General features: G+C 32.6%; 2 protein-coding genes across 5 annotated transcripts in view; one reads left to right on the plus strand and one right to left on the minus strand.

The window, feature by feature from the left end:
* Positions 1-27,163, plus strand: part of Mcu (mitochondrial calcium uniporter) — a 57,862-nt gene that overhangs the window by 21,776 nt on the left and 8,923 nt on the right. The window lies entirely within an intron of this gene.
* On the minus strand, positions 812-27,056 carry Jv (javelin). Of its 2 annotated transcripts, XM_083048921.1 has the most exons (7): positions 26,498-27,056; positions 22,361-22,458; positions 7,632-7,853; positions 5,973-6,279; positions 4,303-5,136; positions 2,798-3,774; positions 812-2,374 (listed from the first exon to the last, which is right to left on the minus strand). In XM_083048921.1, the coding sequence occupies exons 2-7, from the start codon at positions 22,438-22,440 to the stop codon at positions 1,366-1,368; spliced, it is 3,429 nt and encodes a 1,142-aa protein (XP_082905047.1). In that variant the 5' UTR covers positions 22,441-22,458; positions 26,498-27,056; the 3' UTR covers positions 812-1,365. The 2 variants fall into 2 exon arrangements, with proteins under 2 accessions (XP_082905047.1, XP_082905046.1); XM_083048920.1 differs by lacking the exons at positions 22,361-22,458; positions 26,498-27,056 and adding an exon at positions 20,428-20,889.

Below are 27,163 nucleotides of genomic sequence, written 5' to 3' on the forward strand. Positions count from 1 at the left end.
ATTCTTGCACACACGACTATATTACATCTATTCTAAAATAGATCAATATTGCGCCAGTTCTAGTGAACAAACTAGGGCGCTTAAATATTGCTTTAACATTATTACAAGATGCTTTTGTCCCTGTTAAAATATTAAATTTTGTTTTACTTTTTGGCAACTTTTCATTATTATTCTTATTTTGCATTAATATTAATAATAAAATATTAATCTAAATATACATATATACATATGGTAATCTGCATTGAATAGAATTATCTCGCGATTACAAATAAAAATTAATAACATATACAGATATATATATATATATATATATATATATATATATGTTATTATTTTTTATTTGTAATCACGAGATAATTCTATTCTATGCAAGTTACTGTGAATCCACCTTAAACATTTCTCTCAGACTGCGTGATGGGTTTTGCTTGCCAAGACTTCCTTTGAAATTTACGACAGTTGAAGCTTCAAAATAATCGATAAAATCAACTACTTTGAGATATATAAAGCCGAAAATAATGTCGCGTCATGTGCGCTTTTAACGTATCATTAAATTCGACTTGCATTTTAAAATATGTACTATGTATTCGAGCCAGTTTTCGTGACTCTGTCATTCTATTTCAAGCTATGCGTGATAATTTAAATACAGATTGAAGATAAAAAACATAATTATATTTTTTTATATAACATCTTACCTTTACTGTATAACAACCGAAAAATTTAATTCAAATAATATTGGAGAAAAAATTGAAAATTTACTAATTATATATATAATCTTGGAATTTGCAAAGAGATAGACGATAATAATACATAATAAAAGTACACACATACATTATTTATTACACATTTAATACACTCGAACATTGATCGTTTGTCTTTACTTTGGATAGTACATACGATATTACATTAAAACTTCTGTACGCGTATTATAACTTTATCTTTAACTCTTTCTACATATACTCCTATAAAATATGACTCGTGTGGACTTATCCACCTGCAATATATAATAGATTAATTGATTAACTTGGGTGATAAATTAGCTTAACTATAAATGTTCTTTTGCAGCATTTATATTATTTGCTACCAGAAACATTTCTTTTAAATAATATATTCTATAAAATTAGGTCTTTCGTCAACAATTTTAACTGTATTTCAATTTTTTTTAACAACATTTATTTCTGTACGATTGGAAATTATTTTTTCATAAATTACATATTATTCTTACAAAAGATTATATTCATTAACGCTATGAAATTTTACTTAATTTCGTTAAGAATAATAATCACGTTATTTCCTTTGGCAATCCTCGTTTATTCTCGCAATCGCTCATTAAAAAAAAGTAAATATACCGTACAAGAAACCTCTCGTTCAGGACGTTTGCGCGCATTGATTCTGTCCGTCGATCCCATTGAGACTATCCTCGAGCACCTCGAATTCCTCAAACTCCATTTTGCCGAAGTCATTGTCGACTCTCCAGCTCGTGTTCACCTCCCATCTCGTTAACGCGCTCGGCATAAATTTACTCGGATAATTGGATCTCAAGTCATCTAGATCGCCCAGTTTAAACTCAGCTGTGAAGGTCCCCCTCGTCTCCTTGGAATCTTCTCTCTTCGGCTCCAGGCCGATCACCACCGGCGGTTCTCTCTTCATTTGTTCGACTTGCTCGATACCCTCATCTCTCTGCTCCTCGTTCTCTTCCCTGCTGTCGATCGTCGTGATCTCGATGCTAGGTGTCTCCGCGATGGTGCATTGTCTAAGATTAGCGCTTTTATCGCAATTGCGGCGTCCTTCGATGAGTCTGCCGGTTAGCTCCAGTCTACTGTCGCACGAGTTGCTCTTCACCAACTTAAACTTCACGTAATCGTTCGACTTGTCGATCCGCTTGAAGCCGTTGCCGATCAATGGCGATATCAACGGTCCGTTGTGCATGTTCACCACTTTCCCGCCGTAGTAAGTTACCGAAGTGCCATATTCGCGGATCTTCTTCAGTACGTCTTGCGACACGTAGTGTCCCGGATCGTTCGCGGCCGCGTCATCATCGTTACAATTCACATCGTCATCGTCAGATGATGTGCAATGAGCGCCACTTCCGGGATCGGTGTCGAGATAATCGCTGGATACGCCGGAACTCACGCTGCCGGTATCCCAGTTTTGGTGATGATGATGATGATGATAGCGGCCGACTTTATTTTTAGAACAGTTTGAACCGCTTGGCGATGTATTTCCGCTTCGAGCTTCGAAGCTTTGCGCGAGAATCCGCGTTTTTGACTCGCTTTGTGGACTTCCGGGTTCTTCCTTGACAACAGAGGCAGTCGACGACGCGGACTTGGTCTCGAAGAGTCTCGTGAGATCTTTCGCTCTACTGGAACATCTGGATCTGAACATAGTACATTGAAATTATGCTATACAGCTATTTACAAGTGATCGAAGGGTGTGTAAAAAGATTTTGAAAATTCTAGTTACATTAAAGTTTCAGAATAAACTTACTTTTAATTAATGTCTATTTAATCAAACTTTAATGGAATTCCGAAAACACTATTATCTTAGTCGTGAATAAATTTAATCGAATAGACGTGAATGATCCAATATAAACTTCGTCACAATTTGTAATTCCATGAAACGAAACGTTATCTCGAGCTACCTTGAACTATATATAGACTACTGATGTCTCTCGAGTACTTAATTCACAATTCGTTTCGATAAAAATAAAATCTGCCTTAAAATATGCTTGTCAAAACACTCGTGTCTGCATCATAAATAATAAAAGTTTCTTTGCCGATGCCGTTCAATATTACACTACCTGGACTCTTCGCGTGCCTTGTCGGACATTTCGTCATATCGACTGTCATCGATGCTAGTTAAATCTTTCATGCTAATGCTCCTCCTATTCTTGCAGTCCCTGGAGAATTCGGCGTCGGATTTATTCTTCTTTTTCTCGAGAGTATTCTCGAACATACGTCTTACATTTTTTACTGTATCCGGATCTGGCAGCTCCTCGTCAATTAATTCGCGATTCACTCGTATAGGATGGTAGAAGAAGTGTTTTCTAATGGACGATTGTCTCGAGCTTTTACCGGTGCCACTGCTTCCGGACTGCTCATCGTTCCTCTCGCGATTCTCCTTCTTCTGAATCGCGCCGGCAATCTTGCACGTGGGTTCTGTTCTGGTCAACGTTGACGATTTTCGTTCCACTGTCTCGGCGCGAACCGGCTCGATAATGACGACGTTGTTGTCCATCAGCAATTCCTGGAACGAGTATTCGCGCAGGTACTGCATTAGTCCTTCGTACGTGACGTCGCCTCGGGTGGTGTTGAACATGTTCTTGCTGAACATATGCGACTTGACGATCTTATAGCGCACGTGATCGAACTCTGGACCGTCGTCTTGGCATTCTATCGAGTCCACGCAGCTTCTGGACCTGATAAGATTAGTATGAGACTTTTTACCGTCACCGATTTTCGCCGCGGCGGAATTATCGACGTTTCTGGATAGCCGATCGTCTTCAGCATCATCGTCCATCGATCGTCTGCGGGAGTCACTACCGGACTCGGAACCGAGACCGAGATCGGAGCTCTCCGATCTCGCCTCGAAGCCCAAACTACCCTTTACAACGCTGCACGCCTTGCCGAGAATATTTGACGTTTCCTTCACAATCCTCTCGAATCTTCCCCGGTTCTGCTTATTTCGCGTCGCTTCCTTTTCCGTGCTTTTCCGCTCGAAGAAATTTCTCGCGTCCTCCATCGTCGCCGCATTTTCCGGTATCCGGGCTGGGGCGTCCTACAAAATTAATTTGTCAATTTAACGCGCCCTTCGCTCCATTTCCGACATCGAAATGTCAACTTTTATTGATAATTAATTTTTAACGGAAAATGTAAGAAGATAAAGTCGCGGAATTAAAGTGCAAAGAGTAAAGCGCATTAGAAATTGCGCTTGACGGAAATATCAAATATTTAATATCGGATAAAATTCTTACGAAAATATACATGTTAAAGTCGTAGCACGAAGTCGGAGAAACTACTCAAAATTCCAATGGGCACGTGCAGTATGCGTGCAGGGAATTCAGAATCTCTTTCGCGCACTCTTTTTGAACAGCTTTTGCTTTTGAAATGCTTTAAGAAAAGTGTATTCATACTTTCTCGCAGTATATTTCTTTCTTCATAACATTTTATTCTTATAGTTCGAGATCAAAGTTTTTAAAAATTTTTTAACATCGTAGACAGTTACAGAACTTATTAAGATAAAAAAGAATTTCTTTCTCTCTTTCTCATCAATACAAATATACTTCAATTTATATCGCATACTAACCTTCGCGTTTTTTCCATCAACTTCGTTCTCCTTGTCCACATTATTACTCGAGTTAATCACGGAGACATCGATACGCTCGTTCGCTTCCTTCGTAATGCTCTGCGACATTTTATCCTTTGGTACGTCCTCGACGATGGCATCAATCTCCACGACGGAACGTCGATGGCGTCTCTTAGTGACATCATTATCGACGACTTTGAGTATCTGCGGTCTTCTTGACATCTCGTGATGATCCTCGTTGTCCGAGATCCAGATCGACTTGTAATCCTCTACCTCCTCGATCTTGCGATCCTCTTCGCAGGAAGTCACGAGATCTTCGACATCGGCTTTCCTATGATCCTGGGCAGTCGTGGACGAGGGTAAAAGAATATGCTGATCCACGCACTTGTTTGTCGAGCTAATCTGCGAATTTTTTTCGAGACTTTCAGATTTTCGATGTTCTCGTTTCACCAAATCTCGTCGGCTCGATTTCGTTCCCTTAGACAAATTGAGATCGCGGCCCTTCTTCTCAGAACTATTGGCTAAAGCGGGATTATCCTCCTTCACCGTGTGCTCTTTACATTTCTCCTCGTCCGTGGCGTTGCTGCTTCTCGTCGGTGAAGTCTCGCTCGCGCTGCTCGATTCGTTGTACTCGAGTATTCTTAAATCCCCCGAATCGTGCAGCTGTTCCGTCTTTCGCGTTAAATTATCGTCTTTCGACAAATTTGCCTCGTCGTATCCCAGCCGTATGTTAGAAAGAGGTAGTAAATTCAACACGTCGAAATATTCCAGCTCCGCGTCGTCCTCGAAGAGAATGCTGTCTAAACTCCTGTGCTCTTTACGTTTGCGCTTCACCTGAATAGGAAAGCACATCTAAACGCGTTCTTTTCAGACATTTTCTTTTATAGAAAATTCTAGTCAATTTGTCTTTTATAAGACGACTATTTTTTTAAATGTACTAAAAATATTTTTAGGATAAATGCAATAATGGCATATCTTGAAATAATCAATTTTTAATTTAACATCTCAATTAAAAACAATTTTTTGTAGTTTAATAAAGTACGATAAGTTTTTAAATAATAATTCGATTATTAATTCAGTTTTACGAAATTTGTGGAAAAATGCTTGCTTAATTTATACAGAACTATGTGATATGCCTGATGGCCAGTTGAAATTTAATTAAGCTATTGCGAAGGGTAACGACGAGGGGAACGATAGGAAACTCGACCAGGACATAATGATCTGTATCGTTTTAATTAAAGTTTGGCAACAAACTTCTTAATCTTGCTACTACATCGAGAAATTCCGGCACTATTCTCAAAGGCAATACATCATTGTACCAAGTAAACTCTAATCAAAATTATAATTACGTCATTCTAATCCCTAATATATTACACATACATATCCTTATATTGCAAATTAGGTTATGAACATACACTATATAGAACTCATTATAAACTAATTTAATTGCACACGATCGATTGTTAATTCTGACATAAGCAACGATAACAACGCCAATTTTGATTGATTAAATAATTTATCATTCCGCTTGATATAACGAAAGTGCGAATGAAAAAGCGTTATTATTCCATGCGAAATAAATTAATACATTTGATATTTTGATCTCGATATTTTATCGAGAAGAAAAATTTATTTATTTATCTATTTAAATATTATGAAAATATTTTCACCTGCGTATATATACAATCGATACTCCGATTGCCTTCAATGGGCCAACTATCCTCGACAATATCGATCAATCCGCTTACGGTATCCAAATTCTGCACACTGCAGTACCGTCTTGGAGGATCCGGCCAATCGAGGATATTTAGCCGATCAGGATTGGCACGATTTCCTCGGACGTAAGGTAGCGGATCTGGAAGCGATGCGAGACCGGGTGGAATTGAGTGAAGGCCGCACGTCGATCGCGAATAGTACGGTTTTACCTCGTTGAATCTCTCGTAAGAATCTGAAAGATGCTGCTGACTCTTGGAAAGTCTGAAACAAGAAAAGTGCAAAATCTCTTAAATTGGATTGTTCTTGTGAAATAAAATTTGCATTTGTAAAGCTCGAAGACTTTTGTAAAAATAAATAGCAAAAAAAAATTCATGAAAAAGAATTATACGGAAATATAATGACTTTAATAACTCATTGGATTCGTTGCATAATATCATTGGCTAATAAAAAAATTATTAAAATATTATTAACAATTATTTAAAAAAAGATATTAAACGGAATGAGAAGATATAGAAAATATATTTAAAATATGGATAAATTGTGTTATGTGTCTTCTTTTATATTTAATTTTATTTTATCATACAGACTCTATAATTATAAATAAATATTATATAAATTAATTTTTTTCTTTTAAATTTATTCATTAAAAAAATAATTGGTAAACCAGATTATATTTATTGCCAGTAAATGATAAAGCCAATTAATTTCAACAAAAGCATATTTCGTTATTGCAAAGCATCGCAAAAATGTTTTCAATATATTCCTATCTCGATTAATTATTGCCTTATAAATTTTGCTTTGACGTTGTATAAGTTATAAAAGATCGATGTGGAATAATACTGTTTTTTGCCCGTCAATGATGACTATGCAACGAATTAGATTGCTTTCAATGGATCATAAATAAATGATGAAAACAAAAAAATTTGCTCGTCAGTCGTCAGCCACTATTCCATTTCGTAACAGCTTGGAATCTTATTTCAGCAAAGTTTCTTTCTAAAGTTCTTATGTCACTTTGAAAAGAACTTCAAATCGTTCGATTGTCTTATTGAACAATATCGCTTCTCAATCGATTTAGTTTCAAGTTGCGAATTGCAATACTTTGCCAATCATCGCAAGCGTTTAATGCATATTTACGGTCAAGAGATCAAATTGAGAAACACATCGCTATAATAGTTATTGTTGATACAGAAATTTATTATTATTTCGAGATTATCGCAAAGATTTATGGCAAATTTTCTGAACTAATATGTTTTCTGCGAACATAGGATACGTGACGACAATATAAAATGAGGAAAATTTTTTATCTTTGTAATTTGCACAGAAAGATTTCCTTCTATTCAATTAAAATACAAATACACTTTATTTAATTAAGATTAAATGAAACTCTCAAGTACTGCAAAAAGGAATCGTCTTCAAATTAATTAATATACGGTTTAATTCAACAATTTACGTTAGTGTTGCGCAAATAGAATATACAGCTTGGAGAAAAAACCTTTCATTATTTTCTTATTTCCCTCGTGTAGCGATTGTTGTTAATTAATAAAAAGTAAGTGAAGCTAAAAGCACACACGCGACCTAGAATCGAGTCTTTTTCGTATCTAATAGCGGCTCACCTGTCCTTGAGAGAATTCCGATCGATCAGCTTGGCTCTCGGTATCAATTGATATTTCCTGGGCAAATCGAAATTCGATTGACCTAGCCGAAAGTGCTGCGTCGCCTCTCGATTTTGCCGCGAATCATCCTCCGATATCACTGCGAGACTTCTGGTGCGCTTCAGTAACTTGCCGCGTTCCTGCGTCGACTGTGCCGAGTGGGAATCGTAGCGACTGCCCTCTCTGCAATTAAAAAACGCGCAATTGTACGGTAACGAGTCTAAATGATAGCAAACGCAACAATCGTATTAAAATCACGCTGTGACAGCTTTTCACTGGCGCAGCTTTTCCGGGTACAATGTACGCGTGTAATCAGTATATTTTATAGATTTTATCAGTCTTGTGCTCTTTCTCTCAGTTATAGATCCTTGAGGGTGAATTTGAAATTATACTTATTCCTCAGTAAAAATATTATGAAAACATAATTAAAAAGTCATGTAATTTAATTTAAAAGTTTTGAAAATCCAGAGGACTTGTGGGCAAGTGGAGAATTAATTTTAAATCTCATTGTAAATGAATAACGGAATCTTAGGATTTCTCTTTAGTTTATTTCAATTAATTAAATGCTCCGCCTATATTTAAACTTTTTTTCGGAATTTTTCGGAGCTTAATTACCGGAGAATGTATATTAAATAGTAAAGATTTATTAAAATGCTGTACGGAGCTATATAATTTTGCGCCAAAAATAAAAATTAACCGCAAATCAATATTTTATATATTACTTAAACGTAATATGAATATACAAATTTTTATAATTCTTTTTAAATAATTAATTGTAATAAAATCATTCTTGTAAAGCGAGAATGCATGCACTATATTTAATAGTTCGTCCTACATCGAAGTAGGGCATAAAATGACGTAGCTTCAATATCTCGTTGAGTGCCTTGAATGGGTTGGATGAACAGCCAATGTTCATCAACGTGTAGATGTATATCGATGGATATTCATCTCTTCTTTCATCTATCCTATATAGGATAAGTCATGATGTTAACATCGCACCAATAAGTTGTTTAAATGCGAATCAGCGAATTAAAGGAAACCGGAAAATATCTATGTCCTTAAATGCCAGGGGAAAATGCATAATAACACAGCTTCCTAATTACTCTGTGAATGGCGAATAATCACATCTCGTAAAGAGAGGAATATAACGTGCAAACTACTTCAGCAACTTCTTAAAATGAAATTTAGTGGCTCAATTTTCATGCCGTATTAAAAAAAGAAATTATTGCTTTTTTATCGCGCAGAACGAGCTGGCTCACATCGTAACTCCCGTTATTGCTTTCTTCGCATGATATTTCCTTTGATTTACGGCCTCGTGAATGCATTCGTAATGAATGTTAATTAAACATCTTGCAGTTATAATGTGATAGCGTGTTATATTAAATTCCTATTTATGCATTTATTCAAATAAATTGTTAGGATTAGCTGTTTTTCATGTAAGTAATATTATGTTCGGGCTTTCAATCATTAATAGAATAAAATTGACAAATCAGTATCTGATTTCTTAATAATTGGGCATACGTAATTTCTTATATTTATTTCAAAATTTTTTAATTTATTTTACAAATATTTCAAAAAAGTGAAAAAAGTGAAAAAAGGGGGAGAGAGAGAGAGAGAGAGAGAGAGAGAGAGAGAGAGAGAGAGAGAAGAAATATTTATCATATATACTTTTTATCATATATACATAATATTATTTCTACGCGAATACATTTTTCTGTTAGAGGTAATTATTAGAGAAAATAAAAATTTGAAAGTTTATTTTCTTCAACCTTAATCCTTTTATTATTCCAACCGAGAAATTAAATTGCCTTACTTGTCTTGCTCCCATTTATAGTTCCTAGTTCGCGAATTTTTCTTCGATAAACGTTATTTGCATCCAAAGGTTTGCAAAGCAAAACTACGCTTGTGTTCGATTAACGTTATATTTCTCATTCTCTAACGACATCATGCGTGATTTAGATTTACGAAAAAAAAAATTAAAAATTTTGATATCGTTCATTTTCACATTTTGGTCTCTCGACTATTTATATAAAGTTTATTTGGTATAAAATGAGGGGAATTATTATTACCTAATTTATTTAATATTAATGACTTAAATATTAGTAAAAAATTGTTGCCTGTGTATCATTTGTGTCCTTTCAATCAATAGCGAATAAACACTTATGCACCATTTGTACGTGTATCTCGGCTATAGATGCCAAAATCAGGAATGCAATTGACGTGTAATTACCTCCTCACTTTGATCTGCTGTATCATGAGAAGCTATATTGATGTTCAAAGAGCTCTCATGCTAGCAAAATACAGAAACGGAAAATGGCGCGATAATTTTACATTGTAATACAAGATCAGAACAAAAATGGATATGAATATGTGTCATCGCATATATTTTATAAATTTAAAACTCTTTGATAAACATCATGATGCTAATATATACATATATACTATATATCATGTGCGGCTTTTTTCTACGTGAGCAACCGTGAATATAATGGAAAGGAACGTGTCCTTTCGACTGACTGTTTGTTTTAACGAACGCGAATCCTTGAGGTCCGAATGCAAACGGCGTATCGTCTTATTGTGTTCGCCTGAGCATGGCAGCTGGTTACGTAAGATTATCACGAGTTATCTCGGGTAACTTTGCCTGCCATTTTCAATGTATATATATGCAGAAAAATTATTCTCCAGTGCTCATTTTTCTTGTTTTTTTTCTTTTTATATGAGATACATCATTACGTTACGTCTTAAAAAAAGTACAACTTTTTTATCATTAATTTTGTAGACATTATTAAGCATTTATTAATAGAATAAAATCAAAACTTTTTAAGAATTTATTATTATATTAATTATCCAGATATTATTCAAAACTTTTTGTGGATTTTATATTTATGATTTATAATTGAAACTTCACTCGATTCAATCAATTAGTGTAAAAGCAATTTTATTTTATGTTTCTTAAACGAAAAATGACAATTTTTAGTGACAGAGTATAAAACGAGACTGTATCACATCACTTTAAATTGTAAACTCGTTGATGTTTATAAATCCGAAACTGTGCTGCATCCCACGCTCGCGAAAACCAGAGAAGATTCCGATTGCCCCGATTTTAAAATTCGTTAAGCAATTAATATTCCTGCACCGTATCGATCTGACTTTTTTACACAAGTGCGGAAATAAGAATATTTGAACTGAGCAAGCATATTATCGAGTGACGGTGATTGAGTATTCATGAATTATTAAAACATTTTGATCGTACACCAAAAAATATTATTATATTTTCAGTCTTTACAAAAAGGAATCAGCTTTAGAAAAAGAATAATTTCCTTTTATTATATAGCTATATTATCTTTTTTTCTTTAAAAAATCATAAAATGAAATGTTTGATATAGAAGAGAAATATCTCATATTTTCTTAAGAATAAACGTTTGGCATAAAATGTCAAGGGGAGAACAAATATCTTGAACAAATACCTTTATTTTAAACGATCTCCATTTTGTAAAAGTAAGCTGAATTTTTCTTTGATGTAGAATTTCAGAGACGGAAAAATTTCTCCGGTACTACGAAAGACAGCCGGTTTGTCAAGGTTTTAGAACACGCGCTATATCTCGGTATACCTTACAAGAAAGATCAAAATCGTTTTGATATGCGTGTAAGCATTACAACGTTATTGCACATCGAGCGTTTGTCCTGTGCGCAAACAGCGATAGAATTAAAATCAGTCGCGATTTCCGGTCAATAAACGCTGCACCTGCATTCAGGCTGCACGGCATAAAGAAAAGATACAGACTTTTACACGTAGCGAAACGCGATGGGAATATCCTACGTGACCGAACCGGAAGAAGTTCCGCAACGTGAACAGTCGATGGTTGACATCCGACCAACGACAAAGTCAGTTGTCTCCGCAAGACTTTATAGCTTGAAGTACAATTATTCGCGACATTTATAAAATGCATTTGTATACAATAAAAATAATCTCGCGTTTCAAGAGACTTATGTCAATGCATAATTAATTAAAATAATTTATGACACGAATTATATAAATGCAATATTTTCCTGACTTTGCGTTTTTTTTTTTAATTTTTTTTACTCTATATATAAATAAATATTACAGACGATCTAAAATAATATGACATTTTTTAAAACTAATATTTTTCTTTAAATTTAAACAGGAACATAAAATATATATGAAGTTCTTCAAAATATATATACTATATATATATACTATATATATACTATATATATATAAATTTCTTAAAAATTATCAACGTTTTTCATATAAATTTTAAGAGAAATAAAATTATCTTTTTTATCTTCGATACAATATCTTCATTTTATATTTCTTTTTATTATTATATTGACTGGAAAAATTCGCGTCGAAGTAAATATCCCCTCGTTTCCCGATTATTCAGCATCATCAGCAACGCGAAATTGTGAACTCTCCGGAAAGCAATAAGAGAAAATCATGTAACTGATTGTACCGGAGATAGAAGAAATAAATCTGTTGAGTTGCCAGTATGTTTATGGACAGGACAGCTTGAGTGAGTCACCGTATAAATCTTTTTTATCGTTCGCTAAATAAGAAATGTTACCTTGATCCTCAACGACTCGTGTCTCAACGACTTTAATGTTTGTTGGCGAAAAAAGAATGATTATGCAATTTCATATAAAAATTACCTAAATATCATAAACAAAATTCACTATGAATAATACTATATTTAATTCATTAAAATAAAGATTAAGATTAAAGCGACCAACGATAAAATATGAGATGTAGAATTTTCACTTTTAGTTAATCCATAGATTTTATTCAAACAAAAATCTTTTCAAGATACACCGTATTATATTATTAAAAATATTATTAAAAAGACATTGCCGTTATATTAAAAATTACCAGATAGCTCCATTGCAAAATAGATCACTACATCATTAATTTACATTTTTTTTTCTCCGAACACTTCGCACAATAGTCTGTACTTGACACATTTGCCATGAAAGAACTTGCTCAACTCACGCGATGTATAACATTAGATAAATTAATTCAGATAACTCACGGTTTTTCCAAATGACCCTTAAACAGCTGACACAATGAGGATGAAGTCGTAACGCTATCACTGATCTGTCGATAACGACCTTTATTGTTTCTTTCACGTAATGAGTCGACGAGAGAAGAGAATTCAGAAACTCTTGAAAGAATCGAAGTTCGATTAAGGTCAGCTTCGTTTATCGATAAAGAAAGAACTTTTTTTAACGTAAAGAATTATCTGACACACTCACGATTGCTCGGAACCGCACCGGATGTTAGGTTTCGGTCCTCGCTGGACCGGATCAAAAGATCGGATTGTTAATCTCACGCGAGATGATGCTCTATCAGTCTGGTCGCGAGTACCGGCTCTTCACTTTCTCGTTTGCGCACCGACTGGCGAGAAGTATTGTTATACCTGCAGACCGATCACCACCTTGCACCTGTTCCCGCCGGTGTGCCTGTTATGTAGTGGGAGAGGACGTACTTTAGCCGGACAATGACGTCACTATGGTCCTCAGAAATACGACTGTGTTATGAAAGTAGTCACGCGGATAAGCCATAAACTTCGGAAGTAAAAAGTAAATCTGTCTTCGAGATATGAGATATGAATATGATAAATTTTAGAAGTTTCTTATAGAGGGAGAAATTTTTGTAGAAAGAATTGAATCGTCTATTATGTGTAATATAAATTTTCCATTTAATTTATAAAAATTTATTTTTATCTCAACTCTAAATTTATTATTATTTTTAAAATAATTTAATGCAATATGACGATTTATTAAATTATTAATTGTCATATACTATAAAATTTTTAAATAATTATTATTCTCAGCATAATAGATGACGTATCGGGATGATATAATCACCATCGAAGGTTAAGATGAGTCTCGAAGGAAAATTATGTATTTAGAAATGAGGGTTGGATGCCAATGACCATGTACTAGATTTGGTAAAGATTTCATTATAAATACGCGCGCGATGCATACGAACACAAATTAAATTATTAAGCAATAAGCGCATATTAAATAGATATAAATTTTACAATATTTATTTTAATATATATATATATATATATATATATATATATATTTCGCAATTTCTTCTAAATTTTGATTTCTGCAAAATTTTTTTTTTTATGATTTGTTTTAAATTATTATACATATAATAATCTGTAAAACATAAATAATCTAATAATACATTTATTACAAAAATAAAATCAGTTATACTTTTCTATAACATTAAAATTTTTGCATTTTTGCGGAATTTGATACATCAAACTATTTCGATTGAAGTACTATCATTCAAATCTAGAAATCTAAATCCAAGATCTCTGAATACAGAAGGAAACCCGTTCAAACAACGTTCGTTCGCTGTGAAACGCAAATCTGACAGCTTTATTTCTGTCATTTTAATTCACTGAAATAAATCAATCTTCACTTCAATCTATCGAGATAAATTTTCAATTTTCAAAGTGCTAAGTATTTCTTGAAAATTCAAGTGACTAGAGATACTTTATTTCTCTCTCTCTTTCTCTTTCTCTTGAGTACATCACGTCGAAAGTTCGCCGAGTGGATTCTTTCAAGATATCTTTCTTCGCTATCCACGAGGTTTTTCACGAGGTTACTACTTTTCTTCCGCAAAGCACCTTTACTGCATATGAAGCTCGATTCGCCATTTTAGTGGACTTAAACTCGCGACATTGTGTCAAGGTCGTAATACACCAAGCAGAACGACGCTGTTTTATATATGAAATATAGAGAAGTTTTACGCAAGAGATTGAGAAAGAAGAGATTGAGAAAGATTTTTTAACAACAAACTTCTTACTTCACTCGGCGAGTTAATACAAATTAAAAGTCAATCAGTCAGCGATAGAGAAAAAGCAATAACATGTACATACACTGAATGCAGAATAATCATGCAACTTTAAATATTAAGGATTTTCAATTAACTTCGAGAGATGGATATCTTTGTCACTTATTGATAACTCTTTTATTTTTTTTTTTTTCTTTATCATATTTATTAATTTATTAATAAGTTATGTTATTTATTAGATCACAAAAATTGAAACATTTATAATATTGTACATTCTTGCTTTTTTTCATATATACTTTTATATAGAAATAATAAATAACATATCTAAAAATAACAGCTATTTATCATCGGTGTGCGATTCACTTTCTATAACGTTTTGATTCGTGAGAGATGGGTGGTGAACATGAAAGAGAAACGAGTGCATCGTGGCGAATGACGGATTCCGTTTCGTGTTTCGAGTCGACAAATGCATCGTATAAAATTACGGAGTGAAAAGTGACCATGACACTTGGCCTAGCTGCCATTTACACACGTAGTGTTTGATACTTTCCTTGGCTAGCAGGACTTCTCAGCTTCCTTCCTGATTCACTCCAACTCACGTTACACTCTGCTGCGCATTTCTCCACGGATTTTTTTTTTGACACTTAATCCTTGCCCATGAGAAGATATCACGTACGTTGAAACGACTATCGCGAAAAATATATCCCACAACACGAAAGTAAATAACATACTTAGCATTTATTTCATTAATTAATGCGAGATAATGATATTATAATTATAAAACAATTTGTGAAAGCTTTACAATCTTTAGATAACATCAATCCTAAAACTGCATAATTCCATTGATTAAAATCTAAATAATTCGGAATTCAAGAAAGTTTTCTAAAAAATTCATGTACGATTAATATTTAATACATTTCTAACGTTAAAAATGAATTTTATAATTTTACAATTTTTTTAAATAAATAACATTTCTATTTTATGATATCTAAGATCATTATTATCTCTAGTCTCAAATTTACGCACATATTGCATAATTTTTTTATATTAAACATTTTTTTAATTCATACGAACTCATCCAAATGAAGCTCATCCAAATGTATTTCTTAGTTCGGGACGTGTGATAGATTAAGAATCTTTATATTATAAGAAGTTGAAGCGGAAAATGGTACGGCGCAGTTCGTGCTGTAGAATTATACGAACTTTCAATCGAAGTCTCATCAACTTGAAGAATCGTAGCGCATTTCCGTAAAGTTTCATTAACTTCGAGAATGGATTGAAGAAGATCAATCATTATTTCTTTTCGCGAACAAAAAGAACATTAAAATATCAAACATACAAAAAATCTAATTTTACTAAAATTTTGTTACAGAACCGTATATAAAGTTTCCTGGTGTGGTCCTTAAAGTTAATGATACGGAAGAGATAATTTCTATATTCCCTTTTAATAATTTCCCCTCAAGTAATTTACATATATGAAATATTTGATAAAATATTCACCGAAATATTATTATCCACGAAGTGCGACAAATTTAAAAATATTCGAAATAGCTTAAAATTTCTCTCCGCATTTTGTCGATCTTGGTTTAGCCGCTATCAGGGCAATGTGCAATATTGATTCATTCTTTACGGAACTAGGAAAACACACATTATTTTCTTGAGAATAAATAACTGATTATTTGATTAAGTTTAGCGTAAATAAAAACAATATATACATAATTATTCGCAAAAAAATATTATTTATATTCATGAACGGAATATATAGATCTACGAGGCGCAGCACATTTGCGCAGATTTTATCATACTTTCGAGCACGGAATAGCCATAATGTTTAAGGCAAAAGAGCTCGTGGCATGTTACTTTAATGATGCACGTATTTGAGCCGTGTTTTAACGTATTGCACGCTTTCTCTGACGGCTTAATGCAACGCTCATTTTTTCGTGTTTTTTTTTAATGAATCATCCATGAAACTAAAATAATGTTTGTAGAGATTTAACAGCATTAATGCGTATCAAATCGGTCAATATATATTTGGAGACAATTGAATTGGACAAAGGGAATATAGTAGGATATAAAATAGAATAAAAAATTGAGTATAAAAAAGATAGAATAATAGAATAAAATAAAAAATAAAAAAACTTGGAATCGAAAATAACAGTTCTCCTAGGCAATTCGAAAAGAACATATATAAACGTTTACGAAGATTTTTTAATAATACAAATTCATAATAAACAATAACAACCTAAAATTTAAATGCTCGTTTAGTTGGCCTAAATATTTCACTCCTCAAATAATTTGTTAATTTATACGAGCCTATTATTATTTAACATATATAAAGTTATTCGAAAATTGTGTACATAAATCTCAAGAATTTTTAATTAAGTAAATTCTTGACAGTTCATGCTGCTCTCAACAAATATTAATATATAAAGTAAAAATACAATAATAATTTCAGTACTACGAAAGTCCGTAAGATTTCATGAATTTTAATCTCTTTAAAATAACTTTTGTTCATATATCTTTTATCTCTCTGAGATAATTTTATATCAGTATATACGGAATAGTGATGCAATGCAAGCTATATAAATTGAGATCATTTTTGCTTTTGTCGTAAATACCTGATCCAATGCACAAAATTTTCTGAATGTTCTTTCCGTGATGAAAATATATTCAGCGAAAAATTTCTCGTGTTACACACAGGACGTGTTACGCGTTCACAATAGAAATTGTGATCGAACGACACCCCGATTTGCCGTTACATGCAGCCGATATGCAACTGGGGTATCACGTCGAAAAAGAGCGTAAACACAACTGTACCGCCATTTCGTCCCCTCTGCTCGGTTTTAAATCGATGAATCAAAAGGTTGTCGAGGAAACCACATTACCCCATGTGAAACAAAACATAATAGAATGCGCCATACACGAGTGACCCCCTCAAGTTCACCTGTCTTTGACTTTCGACTCAACCTTGTTACAATGATTCATATACTGCGTTTAAAAATAGGAAGCAACGCTAACCATAATAATTTCTTTTATATTTCTAAACTCATTATTAATACTGTAGAATATTTTGAAATATCATATCGCAAGAATTATTCGATTTATTTGATGCTGAATTTATATTTAAATATTATATTATATTCGAATTACATATAAATGACAATTATTAAACGCCTATTTGTCATATTGTATATAATTACAGTCTATAATTATATTTTGATAGTTATATATTTAATAAAAAATATCAGATTAAAAATAGTTACTGATAGAGATATAAAAATACTTTTAATAATAATTACTTTTAGAGAGAGAGAGGAGGGATAATTACATATTTTTTTTATTTCTTCTCTCTCTCTCTCTCTCTCTCTCTTTATTTTTATCGATCAATCAATTTATTATTATATTATTTTAATAGTTATAATTATTTTATTTTATGAATATTTTTGTGTGTTTTGAATATTGCGATTAACAATCACTCAATGTAGATGCAGTTAAAAATGCAATGATGATTATGTCTGAAGGTAAAATTTACGCGCATGCAATAGTTTTTATTGATCTTTATTATTTTTCATTATTCTTCCGGTTCTTAACATTTCACCGGCTGATTCATGGAATTTTCACAAAACATCTCAGGAACTAATTATGAATTAGCCGATAGAGTATGCATAATGGAATCAATTAAGCTTGATTACCCGAAACATTCTTAGGAATTCCGCGTGGTCGGCGATCCACACTTTATCGCGAGAATACCCCGGAGAAATTGATGTTTATGCCAGAAACCCGGTGTGAAAGCGAGGTGATATGTATGTAACTTAAACCTGGGTCATTGACACTTACGAAATTTCGAATTATTTGATTCACTTTCTATAAGCAAGCTAACAATGTATTTCTAAAAAAAACATTAAGTTCTATTATTTTTGTTATATATATAATTATTATCTTACATTTTTTCATTTACGAATTTTTTAATCTATTCTCTTATATAAGATTTAGTTTTCTATAATTAAAATATCGAGACACTAAATAATAATTGTTAACTTTTTAATTATAAGTGATTGACAATTTAGAAATTGTTCAAATTTTTAATGATAATTAGACAATATTTTCTTTGGTATAATATTTAGAAAAATTAATCTTTCGCTTTTTCGAAAAAATATTTCCATTAGTTAAGAAAACAATTTTAGATTAGCTTAATACTCAATATCTATATTTTCAATATTTATTATGTTTGCTATGTTTTCTATATGTAAATATATTTATATATTTTCTATATAGTTTTCTATATGTAATTTATGAATATAGCAAGTCATTTTCAAAACCAGGTCTTGATGGACCAGGAAATTATATTTAATCGAGGCGCTCTTACCTAATCCGGCGATCGATTTTAATACTTCCACACTTCAAGGATGGCTGCTTCCTTTACGTAACGTTGCTCTCGTGAATAAAAAAAACATTGTCTGTGTAATAAACTTATTATTACATAAGCGAGAATCTCCACGAGACCGATTGCAAATTGTGCTTAAATCGAAAGCACAACATACAACACTCGGAACTCTTATCAGTCAAACAAAGCGTCCGTATTGACAAATGTTCGCGTCAGCATCTCATTAGAACGATTTCGATGAATAAACTACGATAAATTTAGATTTAAATTTCGAGCGACGATTTACTATCTACTATTATTATTATTTGTTAAACAAGATGGAAAGTAGGTCTGATTATTACACTAACAAGTTCTATGATTTTTCCCCACCGATTCGGAAAGGTCAGGAAATGAGGCCACGAAGCGACAGGAAGTTATACAATAGAGAGTACGTTCTTGTTCTCACAGAGGAAATCCTATATACATATATATGTTGATAACGTTTTTAACGAGGACTCGATCCCCTCATTACGATCGACAAGAGTTTCTCTCATCTCTCGTAGCATGTCAATAAAAGTCTTGGATTTTTCATGCGACTCTGAATTACGAAAGTGGATCTTTCGTTTTAAAGAAGCAGTATGCTTAAAGAGCTCCGCCGTAGGGCTCGTGACATTGTCAGATTACGAGATTACATGTTCTTCTGATGGTTGCGAAATTGCGTGTATGTTGGCACATCGCTACGTTAATCCGATCACGTCGCATCAAACAGATAGACATATGTCTTCTGAGCGGAACCTAACGAGAATGTCCTCTGTAAAAATTGAACGACACGATGGAATAACATGTTGAATAATCCAGGGGTATTTTGAGACGACGATAAACGTCACGATATAAGCTCGTTTCACCGATAGACCTAATACTCGTAAAATTAACGTCTTCTTTTCAAATATTAACTGTTTGAATTAGAAAAACTTCAAAAAGTAGAAAAAAAATGTTTGAGTATATTTGATAACTTTTCTAAATATCATGATTATTAAATAACGATAATTAAGTAAAGTTCGGAATAATTCCTTATATAATCTATTTAACGATAAATTAAATCACAAATAATTCAATGAACACAATTTATAAATCCAATACAGATTATTAAGATCCGTAATGCATTTTTTACGATATTTTAAATTTACCTTAATCCAATTTTTCATTAATTTAATAAAATTAATTATTGAGATAAAAATATAATAGTATACTATATATAGTGTATTAATAAAAAATTGAGAAATTCGCCAAAAGAAGGTCATGTCAGAACATTAATTTAAATATTTTTATTTCCTACTTTCACCTTACAACTTGATTCTTTAAGATTTATTATACTTTTGGATGCATAATTTATTATATATCTTTGTTAGCAGAAATTAATACCAAAAATAGAACAAAATTAAATAAATTAATTAAACGTATAAAGTTCTCTCTCTTAAATAATTAAACTAAAATAAAATTAAAATATGTCGCTATTATCAAACTTCTTCTCAGGATAAACATCTTAATCGATTGTAATTTACCTCGATCTCCCGATATCACGGTCGACGAACTCCATCGTCACTTGGCAATAGACAATCTTGACAACGTACATCGCGACACGCGTCGCGATCCGAGCCGCTACGGCACTTTGCACTGACGACACTTCGCGATGCGAATGATTCCAATGCGCAGGAGACACACGCGGTTTGTCAAAGCCCTTTGTTCCGTACGGTACGCACGTGTGCATATGTATTACGAGAGAAAGGGACGGAAAAGGAGGGAAATAGAGAGAAACAGAAAGAGAGAGAGTGGTATTCGGATGCGCAAAGACGGATATCCGGTGTTCCGCTACTACGATCACGCTGTAACGCAACAGCACTGTGCGGTTTTCGCGCTAATTAGCGATACTACAGTATCGTGCGGATTAATTAATTCGAATCGATTTCGTCAAATAATTGTTCGATATCGTTGACCACCAATCCTTTGAGGCTGTAATCTAATCGCTAAAGTGAAAGAGTCGAGAAACTCGGTTTCAAAATTAATTATCGCAAATTATATTGCATACGTTCGATATTCTATAATAGTATAGAAGTATTTAGATATTATTAGCGCCCACGCTAATAATATCTAAATATTATATTTTTTATATTTATCCAGAAATAATATTCTATGAATACTTCTAAATCTGATACGTGAATGGTTACTATACAATATTGCGACTTCGATACACTATATATGCTGTATATTATATATACTTTAGCCCTTAATTGGGAATTTAATTCGATGGAACGCGAATTAATCTAGGAGTACAACTGATGTGTTTGGATCCAATATTTGAGATATAATCCGCAAGTTTGGCTTTGAAATAGATTTGTCCCTAAAGCTTTGTTTGATAATGTGTATTCAAATTTATACAAAGCATTCTGGCTAAATTGTTAAAATGAAATATTTGCGAGATTATTATTAATATTTTTCGACGACGAAGATATTGATTCTATCTCTTTGAGTTGACAAAATTACAAATCAACAATAATATAATTTTTTAGATTGCGCTGAGAGAAAAGAAAATTTTACAATGCAGTTAGAACAACCTTAGCACAGCATAATTGGTATATATCGTTTAAAATTAAAAGTTAAATCTCGTGTGTATAAAACTTTATTTCGTTGATTCTCGAATGGGGATTTGCGGGTAACATTTTCTGTGGAATCTCTCTCCTTGTATAGAAATGGAGACGCCTCGTTTAGACGAAGTCGAGTAATTAGACCACAACCGTGTTAATAAGCGTTGCCTGACCGTGGCAAATATACACGGCAGTAATTAACTATTAACTATTACTAATCGCAATGCATCGCCTCGGGAAGCCACGAAACAGATACAATTATGTATTCTCAAACCAAGAAGCTCGGGACAGCGCGTACGAAAAATTTTCTCTCAACTTTTAAATTATTCGTGTCAGCCTTGTCCCGGTTACAGCTGTTTTATTTCGGTCGTGGCGATCACTTTGCGAAGAATAATCCAGAGGAAAGCTTCATCTATCGCTATTTTAAAAACAGTCGCACGAATGCAAGGACAACCATAATTATCTCCCGATTGTGAAAGGAACAAATTTTCATTGAATAAGAACAAATTGAGACGAGACTTAATTTTGCACTTTCGCGATGGGGATTATCTCATAATTAGTGGAACTTTCAGACGCTTGAATAATTGCTGAATTGTCGGCCCGAATAGAGAGAAATATTCTCCAACATTAAGGCTTCTTCATCAGTCTTTATTAAGATTACTCGAGTACCGCGAGTAATTAATTGGACTATATAAGACGGAGTTTGATCGAGAGTCTTGGATTAGCGTTATCAGAGAAAAAGGAATCAATTAAAAAAATGGAATTAATACTCATCTAGCGTGTATCCCGAGTATCTATGTCGATCGTGTTTCATGTCGCGCATACTTTGCATTATTAAAAACTTGCTACTCACCGATGGCACTTCTGCCGCTGTCGCTCCTGCACCCATAACGCCTCGCCAAGATTATGAGTTCCACTCTGCACACCTCCCATGGCCGATCATGAAGAGACCTGATATAAATTCACACTTAATGGCTGAGTTACATCGAGTATCTTTTTACATTGTTAAATATTTTGCAGATATTCTCAAAAGTCGCAATGATAGCACGAGTTTGATAGTATATTTCTTGCAAACAATCTAATATATATATAATAATGATAAAACAACCTGATACAACGATAGAAAAATATGCTAAATATAGAAGAATAATAAATAAATATAATAATATAAATATTAATAATAAAATAAATAATAATAAACTCTACATATAAAAATATATAATGTAATAACATACATATGTCTTTCATTATTAATGATAATATTAATTATTATTTATAATCGCTTATTAATTTTTAGTCGAAATGCATGCAACTGTTATTAAAATTAATGATTAAATAAATTATTTCAAATAAATGATAATGTATCAATATTATGAAAATGTATAATGAAATACATGAGTTTGGTATATACTCTATAGATCGTTACACTCGCTTGAAGTCATTACAAACTTCGATAAAAGTTTCGTAGTTTGTGAAGTGTGATATTATTTATAATATACTCAAGAATTGCGCTACAAGGGTGCTGCTAATAGCAACAACTTTCGCTATAAAAGATTGAAAGGCACAATCACTATTAAATAAATGTATATTACATGTATTGCAATTTCTTCACATGATTAATGGCGTTTTAACTCACTTTCCAATTTGCGCTAAAATAACAACCCGTTAAAAGTTTATGATATAGTATTGATTGTCTTCAATTTTTCTTTGTACAAATAAATAGAGAGAGGAAAAGACAAAAAGATATATATACAAACATATCTTTTTAGCACAAGCTAATCCGTGCTAATTTACACATTCGTAATGCATAAACAATCGATGTAACATTTCGTATATATTTAAATAAAATTGACACCATCGGAACGATGTGAATCCGAAGCTTTTGCTGAGCTGTTTGACTATATAATAGCAGCCTATGTCCTATATACAATAACGTGAAAGACATGGTTTAAGGGTATATTGTCAACTTTTCAATATATTTAGAACTCGGCGTTGAAGCACGTAGATTATCCAATTTTATCGATAAACTCTGAACACGCGGCGCTATGAAATTTAATGGAGGAAATACATTCTCGAAATATTCCCATGGTATTTAATAACCTTGGAAAAATGGAAGCATTTTAAAAAACTCCAAGCAGAAATAAAGCGAAAAACCCGCCTCGTGTATGTGTTACAGCTCGAGCGGAAAGGCATTTACGATGAAGGTCCTCTTCTCGTAATACTCTCGTGTAAATTTTCAATCAGCCAGTTTCTCATACCAAGACCTGCTACTAGATGACACTAGCGTGCAGCTTTCTCGTGAATAAAATCGATCCAGAAAGGTATATAACGAGACCATGCGAGCCACGTTCATGTTTATTGCGAACCGAGAATGTTCCAACGTTAAGTTTTTCCGGAAAGGGTCTTGACCGTCAGGTTTAGACCCAATAAAATTTGCTAAAGATAATATTCTATTTTCCTTCTTATAGATTTCACAATTAAATATTTTACTTTCTCTTTTGGAATTTACACCGCACTCTATTTCAAGAGATGTAGTGTTGATGATTTGCAACGAATGAATATTTCGATAATAGAAATTAATTAAATGTTTCTAGAATTGTGATTTATAAAAATATGGATTTTTTTTTAAATTAGAATAAATGCAACATATATATTTCTATATAATATTTACTTTACATTATATTTAATTTTGTACATGCTACTGAAAAACAATAATTAAAAGAGTATTGCAAATAGCTGAAACTACTAGATGTAATTTTTAAATGCATGCTTTTTTAGCGATTTCGCGGAATTAATTATAATGTTAAAATTTTGATTAATATTAAATTCAATTTTTTCTGGAATAATAATATTTTATATTTATTTTTTCTTTTAATTCTGTTATACAAAAGTAATTATATATTACAAATTAGCAGCCTAATATATAATAAATTAAACATTTTTTTTCAAAAAAATTTTCAGAGATTTTCTTTTTCTTGAAAATATAAAATGTTTGATGCAGAGAGATTTTCTTTTGGAAGCAGTATAAGCTCAAAATATTTTATATGGATATAAATATTTCTAGAATTGTGATTTATAAAAATATGGATTTTTTTAAAGTTAGAATAAATGCAACATATATATTTCTATATAATATTTACTTTATATTATATTTAATAGTACATGCTACTAAAAAACAATAATTAAAAGAGTATTGCAAATAGCTTATAATTTTTAAATGCATGCTTTTTTAGCGATTTCGCGGAATTAATTATTAAAATTTTGATTAATATTAAATTCAATTTTTTCTGGAATAATATTTTATATTTATTTTTTCTTTTAATTCTGTTATACAAAAGTAATTATATATTATAAATCAGCAGCCTAATATATAATAAATTAAACATTTTTTTTCAAAAAAATTTTCAGAGATTTTCTTTTTCTTGAAAATATAAAATGTTTGATGCAGAGAGATTTTCTTTTGGAAGCAGTATAAGCTCAAAATATTTTATATGGATATACGATATATAGTCTAATACTTTCAACCAAGTGATCACGTACATTCTCCTGCAGCGTCAAGTATCTTGGAGTCATATATTATTTACATACCTACTAAGATGCCTTAACCCATGAGCACTCACGTTACGAAAAATCGAGTTGTATATTTATGTTGACTAACGTCACGTTCATTTTGCATATCGTTCCGAAATAAAATAGCAAATTTATGGTACAAATCTCTAAATCTACAAATATTTTGCAGAAATTAAAAAGTCAAATATAAAAAAAATATTAAAAATTGAGTTACGTAAAAAAGGAAAATTTTAATTTCATATTTTTAAAAACACGATATTTTTATCAGAGCTACTATCGAAATATTCCAAGCGTCGCAGACAAATCACCACATATCTCAGATGAGTGCGGCGTAACTTCCGGCGTAACTTAAAGAGGAAGTGAAACTGCAGCATGTCAAGTACGCGGTTATACGCAAACTGACAGTTAGACAGTTGCGATCCTTACACATACGTCTCTCCAAGCTTACTTTATCATCATCGCGAAATGCATGAATGATGGATTCATCGGTGAACGATGAAAGAATAAATATAAATAATTCCATGCTTTAAAATCCTGATAATACGAGATTTCTCAGAGCTAAATTTAACTCACGCAACGCTTATTAATTACACAAGAATATAATCTTTTTTCGTTCGACTTTATAAATTAATTTACATGTTATCACGTCAGATGCTTTCTAGGCGATCATCAGCGCGTAAATTTCTTCATAATTCGGTTGAAAGTTGGACAGAAATGTTTAAAAAAAAATACATAAAAAAGCGCATGTGTATATGAAGGATTTTTTATAATTTTTGGAACACGTTGCCTATCAATTTTTAAAATTAACTATTAGATGAAATCTCAAGATTATGTTTAATTATTTGTTTGCGCATATATTATATTACTAATATAATATTTTTACAATAAATAAATTATATAATAAGATTTTATTTAAGAGATCATGGCTAACATAAAAATATATATTCACGAGACTCTTTAATTCTACATGGCAGCTTTAACATTAAAAACATAATAACTATATTTACAGAGATTAAAGTTAAATATATGTTTTCTTTTGGTTTCAACTGCATACGCAGTTGATCCGCTATGAATAAAGTATTCGGAGCGTATAATTCTCCGAGTAGATTTCAGAAAAATAGCTGCAACTAAATTTAATAAAGCATAAAACTGTACGAAATAAACATATTTAAATCGTAAGAGTTTAGTGCAAGAGTGGAATAAATATATAATTTTTTTATAAGGTCCATTTTAAATATGAAATATCTCTCTCTCTTTCTCTCTAAAATAAATGTTATAGTTTAGGATCCTACCTTTGGCCTTAATCTTTCAATTTACAATCCCTAGGGATCCGTGGCCACGCAATTACTCAAGCGCTAACGGCAATGGTTCTTCGGGAATACCATAAGTCGAGTGGTCAATCTCATAAATATCTACTTACCCTCGGGAAATTCCCTTGATAATCGTCAGTCGTACATCTCCGGGGAATAAAACAAATCAATTCGCGGGTCTAGAAAAATTTACGGAAGCTTCGGGATGCTCTGTCGCGAGAAAAAAAAATGACTACGTCGCCTTTTCGTCCCACGATCGCGTCACTTATTAATTGACCAGGATCTTACGGTAGACTGTGATGGCACAGAAAACTTCACCACCGCATCGCATCATGAACAATGAAAGAAGGGAGGCGAGCAGTTGAGGTAGTGGTAGATTTCTTACCACTTCCACTTCTGTATACCTACCTACCTACTACCTGGTGATGCACACGGATCCGCTGATTGTCATGTGCGTGGGGGCGTACTAATTGTCGGACGTTGCCTATCCGTTTAAAAAATACGCAATTATCGCGGCATGAAATTTCTATCCGAGTTGCAGCATCGAATTTCTATATCCAAGTTGCAGTCGATCATCACCGATCGCTCCTTGAGTGATGCCCTGAATGATCGAGAAATCCTAGCTCGTCGCTGTTTCCCTTTCGGGACAAGAACTCTCCATGACAAACGATTAACGATTACTTCATAGATTTTCCTCGAAAATGAAACGCGATATTGCCTTCATTATGCAGATAATATCGAGATATTATGTAATATGTTATAAATAATATTGTAAA

This window comes from Prenolepis imparis, unplaced genomic scaffold (assembly GCF_030444845.1).
Source record: "Prenolepis imparis isolate NDT839.2.m4 unplaced genomic scaffold, iyPreImpa1.0 SCAF_10, whole genome shotgun sequence".
Lineage (NCBI taxonomy): Eukaryota > Metazoa > Arthropoda > Insecta > Hymenoptera > Formicidae > Prenolepis > Prenolepis imparis.